Source organism: Myotis davidii, unplaced genomic scaffold (assembly GCF_000327345.1).
Source record: "Myotis davidii unplaced genomic scaffold, ASM32734v1 scaffold271, whole genome shotgun sequence".
NCBI lineage: Eukaryota > Metazoa > Chordata > Mammalia > Chiroptera > Vespertilionidae > Myotis > Myotis davidii.
Genome location: NW_006284839.1, coordinates 640,330 through 648,053, shown reverse-complemented (window position 1 = coordinate 648,053; position 7,724 = coordinate 640,330). Strand labels below are relative to the sequence as shown.

The window sequence follows — 7,724 nt, the reverse complement described above, 5'->3', positions numbered from 1 at the left end:
AGCTTCAAAAATTATCACCTCATGCTCAATTTACCTCTAAGCCACTGCTGTCTCCTCCCCTGATTATTTTGAAGCAATTCCAGATATCAAATAAGTTATTCATAAATGTTCAGAAAGTGAGGTCTTCTTTTAATCTCATTAGTTAACAGGCTCAGAGAGATGAAGTCACTAAACTAGTTAGTGTGTGTTATTTTTAATCGCTAGACTACAAAAGCAAAGGTCAAAAATATAATAACAGAGAATATTGAACTTTTAATAGTACAGTTAAACAGTATATATGAGATGTGAATTGTGAAATCATGTCTAACATCTGGTCTGTTCCATGATCATGGTCACATTTTGGACAATAGTTACAGGTGGAATATGAGATTCCCCTGCACAAGAAACTTCACATGTAGACTGTCATTTCAACCGGTTATAAATTTGTCATCAGTACATTTAAAAACTTATTTTTCATTTGTATCAATACTTTATCTAATGATTTCCAGAAATTAATGCTCACTCTAAAAATCAAAAACCCGCTTCGTGTTGTTTAGCCTATGATCACCTCTTTTAAGCCCCCCATTCAGAAAATTGGCAAGTTTTCCAAAGAGTTCACAGGGTGTGAGGACTGCTGGTTCATGTTCCCTTTCATTGGTAATTTTAAAACCAAATCCTTGTGGATTTTGAAATTGCAAATAAATTTGTTCAAGTTAGTGTTCTTTTCAGCTATTTAGTAATAAACTGGATCTAAGACTCTTCCTACACTTTATTATTTCACACCTTCAGCCTGTTCTATTTTTTAAGTTTACTTATTAATTTTTTAAATTTATCTTTATTGTTGAAAGTATTACAGATGTCCCCTTTGGGGTTTTTTTTGTTTCTTTATCCCCATTGATCCCCTCTCCCCTGCATCCACTTTTTCCAAGCCTTCACCACACTATTGTCTGTGTCCATGGGCTATGCATATATGCATATACATTCCCCAGTTAATCTCCCACCCCCACCCCCACCTCCCTCTGAAATTCCTGTTCTATTTTCATAGAAGGAGGTTAGTTGATGTTCATTGATCAATGGCTCAAATAAGAGATATCATAGCAGCTTAAAACCCAGAAGCACCATTGTTTGGGCTGGTCAGAATGTTCCAGAAGTTTTTAGGGCAAAGGAAAAATTCCTAGCGTTTTTATTTATGAAAATGCATAAAATGTTGATTTGGCTGTCATAGTGCCCAAATTGTATCTCAAAAAGTTACCGAGTGCATGTGACATCCATCGCTGTGAGGACTGGGCCACAAAGCCCGCCTTCCTGGATGAGCATTTGGTGAGGAGATAATTGGGGATTTTTTAAAAAGCTGCAAAAAATACCTAAATAAATAACACTTTAGAAGGCAGACATAAGACATTTTTCTGTACACAACTCCCACTCGTTTCTTTGAGAGATAAAGCAGCATAAATTGACAATCTGTCAGTTTAACCATTTTCATTGTGTACTTTTTCTGGGCAGGTTATTCACATCGAACTCCTTTGATGTGATCAGTGATGATGCTTTTATTGGTCTTCCACATTTAGAGTATTTGTAAGTAAAAACAACAAAAACATTTTTTAACATAATGATTCAGGACAAGTGCTCTCAGATTTTTACAGCTGTCTGACAAAAATGTTATAACCTATTGCAGATTCATAGAAAACAACAACATCAAGTCCATTTCAAGACATACTTTCCGGGGACTAAAGTCATTAATTCACCTGTAAGTATGAAAGTTGCTATTACTTCTTAAGTTTGCTAATAACCTGTGGTTAAAGTGAGCACCTTGTGGGTATCCACGAACATTTAAGAAACCCAAACAATTTCTCTCCATGCACATTTGTATCTCTTCATGCACACTTGAATTAGCCAGTATGTGTCCAGGAAATTCACTGCTATTAATATGACGAGTCTAAACCAACCATATTTAGGAAAACAATCTAATGCAGAGCAATTGTGTGACTAAAATAACTTTCTTATTATCTAAATCATTATTCACTTCATGGATAATTATGGGTTGATTGTATAGCTTAATTTGATATTTTGCTGATTTCTTTTTCTGTATATGCCCTGACTTTATATATATTTAAACATATATTATAACCACAGGCAAAGTGTACACAGTACCTGGGACTTCCACTCTCAACCTGCACTGGCTCAGGCTCTCCGCACTCGTGTGGAAACAGCCTGGAGAGGTGGGACACCGGTTGTTTCTCCTGGCCTCTCTGCCCCCTTACACACACACACACACACACACACACACACACACACACACACACACTCACATACACACAGATGTAATCTTCAGAAAACTAGAAGGGCATGGGAAGAAAAGACATTAACATTTATAAGTGACTACTATTATACTGGCCATTATGCTTTACATCCTAGTGCACACACTAGGATATAGGCTCAAAGGGCAGGCGTTGTGTCTGCTTTGTTCCCTGCTGCACCTGGGCCTAGAGCAGAGCTGGGAATAAAGAAGGAAGGGAGGGAAAGGAAGAAAAAGAGGGAGAGGAGGGGGAGGATACAGAAGGGAGGGAATAAGAGGGAAGAAAGGAGGAAAGAAAAAAAATCTGTACACACCATAGTGAAGAACATCTATTTGTTTGACAAGAGCCTATTATATCTATCAACTGAAATGGAAATTTAAATTTGGCTCATAATGATGCCTCTTCTGTAGAGGTATGAAGACCATAAGAAAGGGACATTAGTACAGCATGTACTTGATATTTAGACATTGTTAAGTTCAAGAGAACACCAAAGGCAGCCTTAAAAGAGAGGCATGAATCTTAAGGGTCAAACAGACAGTTCAAGGGAAATCCCACCTCTCTGGCCAGGTCCTGGATATGGGAAAGAATCATTTATGTGGACTAGTTAAAACTGACTGAGTGAATATAACCCTTAGATCTCTTGTATCTTTATCTAACACTGGGGGTTGACTCATATGGCACTGCCAATATTAGACTGTTTTTGTCTATAAAAATGGCAATGCCATATGATTCATCCTAAATAGTCTCTAGGATGTGCCACACAAAGATGAATAAGATCCAGTTCCAACCTGGAGGAGCTCAGTCTAACAAGAGGAATTGGACAAACAAATATGTTCTCTCTGGTGCCTTTGCCCCCGAGCTATTTATTTCTGCTCTTTTCTTATTCTCTCCTTCCTCCCCTCTCTCCTTCCTTCCCCTCTTCCTTCTTTTCTTTTCTTCCATTTTTTCCTTTCAAGGAGAGATGATGGGTAGAGAGGATTTGAAACCCAAATGTTCCTCTGACTGCTCAGTACATCAAGTTCATTTTCCATTAATTACCACTTATAAATAAATCTGACATTTGTTTGAGCCATTAACTTCCTTTTTTAAGATTTTAGGTTTCAGAGTGCACTTTTCTCCACCTAAGACTAATTCTTCCCAAAGGCAGATACTCAAGCAGTGAGGAACAATCGCCTCGCCCTCTAACCTGCACATGCTGCAGGAAGAGTTCACAAAGCTTTTTCATATTCTTGACCTCATATAGTTTCCTGATGGCCTTAAGAAAGAGACAGAACAGTAGCACTGCCCCTGTTGACAAATAAGAGCATGACGACACACTCTGAGCTTAAGGAGCTCCCACTTTAGTAAGCAGTAAAGCCAAAGTTTCCCAAGGTCTTCACTGAGCCACCCCGTACCCTCTTCGCCATGTCAGTTGTAGCAGGACCAGAAAGCTTTCGAGCTAGTGGGGTCCTTCCATGGCACATGATTTGAGGAGCAACCATGGCTATGGAAGAAAGATAAGATCCTGAAGACAGAGGCCTACCCTCACTCTTAATTTTCAAAAGCATATAGTTGGGATTACACATATATTTTGGATCCAAGTAGTTCCCATTCTAGCCTAACATTAAAACTGCTCTGAGGGACCTATCTGAGCATTTATATAAGTTCAGTTCGCTCCTAAAAAAGCAATGAACTAAAAAAAAAGCAATGAACTTATCTCACCTTCTTATACATGTCTCAATAGACTTATCTTCTAAAGAGACATTTATAGACAACTTAAAAATTACTCTATGAACCCCTGCCTCCCAAGCTAGCCCTTAAAAAGGGGAGAGTTTTCTTATATTTAAGTCCTTACAAAGCAAGTCAAATCCTGGGACCCTCTCTCAATTATTTTATTTTAGATACTGTCCTAATGTTATATATGATTAACTTAAATGTTTGAATAGTTTATATATTTCAGTAAGGTTTGAATTTTTCTGATGACTGTGTATTACTTTTGAAATCAGGAAAAAAATAATTAAAAAATAGTTGATGGCCAATGATGACAAAATCTCTCAACATTAACTGGTTTCTGTTTATACCCATGAGTCTTTTAGTAATGATCCCCCTGGGCATCCCATAAGTGTCACCATGACTAAGGCTCAATGGAGGCGGGATATTTGCATACATTTGGGAAAAATTGTCATCAACCTATACATGCTGTGAAGCACCTCCTGGTTGCTCAGCACTGTGGGAGTACAAAACCCATTAACAGAAGCCCCCAAACTAAGGTGCCTGTGTGTTCCCAGTCAGGCAGCAGGTCTTCATTTCAGTTTCACAAGGACATGCATGTAGAGAGGCAGTGAGATGTCGTGGCTAAGAGGGTGATCTGTGCACCAGACTGCCTGGGTGCAAAGCCTGGTGTTACCAGCTGGAGGACATCAGAGGTCACTTAGCCTCATTGTGCCTCACATTTCTTATGTGTGAAATGAGGGTGATAATAATCATCTGTAAGAATGGGGGCTGGGATAATAATGTACTTAGGAGTACCTAGGTCCTACGGTTGTTATGAGAGTGAGTTAATTTTTGCAAAGTGCTTAGAGCAGAGCCTGGTATGCAGTAAACTCACTGCCTAACCTCTCTATTGGTCCTCGATCAGGATTCCAAATGCTGCAGTGTATTTATGCCCTTTAAACATTTTGTATGCAATTAAAATAGCTGCACTTTTGAAGCACCACAAATTCAGTGAGACACCAACTCAAATGGAGGATCTGCACTGCGAGGAGTCTGGGAGCACCCAGATGGCCGTGGGCGATGCTTTCTTAGCAGCAGAGCCCAGTGGAACTGAAACAAACGTGCTGTGTGAGCCAGTCTGGTCTGCTTTAGAGAGAAGACTTCCCAGTGGTTTCCACAGTCGGGAGGGCACTTTTGGGTCCATATGACATGAGGGTGGGTGACCATGGTAATTCACAGAGCTCTGCACTTTCTCCTTAGCTCAGTGCCTTGGTACAAGGGGCCTCTGCTCTTTTCTTTGTCTAGATTGGGGCCCTTCCTTTCCTCCTCTCCAACCTGCCCCATTCATTCATTTATTTCAGTATTTATTGAGGGCTTACTTTGTGCCAGGCACTGGGGAGGCAGTGGTAAGAGTCCTTCCAGTAACACTACATAATCATCCTTAAAAAAATTAACATTGATAAAATGTTTCTCAAACTTCTCATTGCTTTATCTTCACTCCTCTCCTAATCAGTCCTATTGTCCACCCACTTCAGATATTCCAGTGCACTCCTGCCCTCTATAAAAACCCGTGGTCAGACTCTCTGACTCTTATCTATGGAGCTTAAAGTATTAACTTTCTGAGTATCATTTTATTATTATTAAAGATGAAGCCATATGCTTCCCACAGTGAAAAGTACTATAAAGATGTGATTTTAGAACTAAAATAGAGCCTGGAGACCATTCTGACCAAGTGATCATTCCCTTTGTAGAAAGGGAAACAGCCAGAGCTCAAACCCAGATATGTGATTCCGGGCCCCCTACTGTTTGCACCATACTCTGCTGCTGAGTCCAGGGAACCCTGAAGTCAGGCTGACAGGCAGTGGGTCAGCTTGGGCAGTAGCATCGTTTCCTTCCATCATACCATGTAGAAAGTCTTTTTCCCATCAACTCTCGTAGCTACCTCTATGTCCTTGCCTCTCCCTCGGTATTTTAAGTTTTCTTCCTCTTATTGCTGACAGAACTCATATTCAGTTTTAATATCCAGCCCTGATGGGAACCTTGCCCAGCAAAAAGACTTACAGAGGAAGGAGCTCTTCCCCACCAATCCAGGATTCCACTAGAGGAGACAGAAGAAGATCTTAAGACTTGGGGAGTACTAGCCTGGCTCTCTGGACACACTTGTTTTCCACATTAATGCCCCCATGAGATGGGCTTTGTATTAATGATTAAAACAAAATATGACAAAATCTTCACAGGGGTTGCCTCTGCCAGAATCATTATTTTTTTTCTCCTTTAAAAATTTTTTCTTGAACTTTCCAAATTTTATTGAAGTGAAGAATAATAATAGCAATTACATGTTTGTGTATATATATATATGTACATGTGGTATGTTACACATAGATATAACATAGATATCAGTAAAAGATGGGACATTTAAGAATACAAGGCATAGAGTTCTTTCTACTCAAAAAAGACAGAAAGGTGATCTCATCCTCCTGAGTTGAGCATTTAAAAGTGCTTAGATATTAAATATTACTGGTTTTGACATCAACCACAATGAAAAAGATTGATTTTGTGGTCTTGACATCTGACATAGGCATAAAAATTCAGCTGCAGACCCCTAGCCGTTTTGGCTCAGAAGATAGAGCATCAACCTGCAGACTGAAAGGTCTTGATTCTGGTCAAGGGCATGTATCTCTTTTGCAGGCTCAACAACTGGCCTCCAGTTGGGGTGCCTGTGGGAGGCAAGCAATTGATGTGTCTCTCTCACATCGATGTTTCTCTCTCCCTGTCTCTCCCTTTCCGTCTACTCTCTCTAAAAATCAATAGAAAATTATCCTCGGATGAGGATTAACAAAACAAAAAAATATTTATCTGCAGATAAAAATTTTTCTGGAAACCATTTCAAAGTATGTGTATAAAAATATTTGTAGCTACAGGTGTTAATTTTCACAATAAATGAAATAGGTTTTCTTTGCTCAGTTTTGCAGATGTCAAGACAGAAACCCAGAAAAGTTAAATTAAGTTGTCTAAAGACACCCTCCTGAAAGTGATGAAGCTAAAATTTAATCCCTTGTCTACTTGAGACCCAACTACTACACTGCTCTAAATGATGCAAATAAAATAAAATAAAATAAAATAAAAGCTACAACCAGTTTTACAAAAGATACAGACATATTTCAACCAGAGCTTCCACTGAGGAAAAGGGAATAATAATAATATTAAATTGTTACTCTGTGAAAAGGAGGGCAGATGAAGGGACAGAGGAAACTGAGGAAATTTAATGAATTTGATTTTCCATTTTGCTTTCCAGTGGCAAAACTCAATGTAGAGATGGGATCTGAATAATCAAATAATGCTAACATCAACCCCCAAAATAACACTATTGCTAACCCCAGAAATGCTGTCTCAATATCTCCAGTTGTTGATATAACCAAATAGGCACCAGATCTCATTCTATTCCCCGCCCCCCCCTTTTTTTTTGCATAAGTTAGCATCACAGGATTTACCTCTTTTTCTTCCTGATAGCCCTGGCCCAGAGTCCTCAGCAGCTCTCCCTGCAAAGAATCTCTCTTAAACCCCCACATGCCTTTGATGTTTTTTGGTGGCTCCAGACCTTCCTGAAGGCTGACTTTGAACTGGCACCAGGAACCCACAGGAATGGTTCCAAGCCTGGCCTGACTGTAGTCCTAAACTTCCCCAGATATGAGGGCCTTTAAGCCATGTGGGAATCATGGTAAAGAAGGCAGCTCCAATTATGATAAGCGAAATAAG

General features: G+C 39.4%; 1 protein-coding gene across 2 annotated transcripts in view; it reads left to right on the top strand.

The window, feature by feature from the left end:
• Nucleotides 1-7,724, top strand: part of LGI1 (leucine-rich, glioma inactivated 1) — a 39,350-nt gene that overhangs the window by 18,240 nt on the left and 13,386 nt on the right. Inside the window, exons 3-4 of one of the 2 annotated variants that reach the window (XM_006755083.2) lie at nt 1,483-1,554; nt 1,655-1,726. In XM_006755083.2, the coding sequence (XP_006755146.1) occupies nt 1,483-1,554; nt 1,655-1,726 (144 nt within the window). The remainder of the gene's footprint in view (nt 1-1,482; nt 1,555-1,654; nt 1,727-7,724) is intronic. The other variant, XM_015557943.1, reaches the window with a different exon arrangement.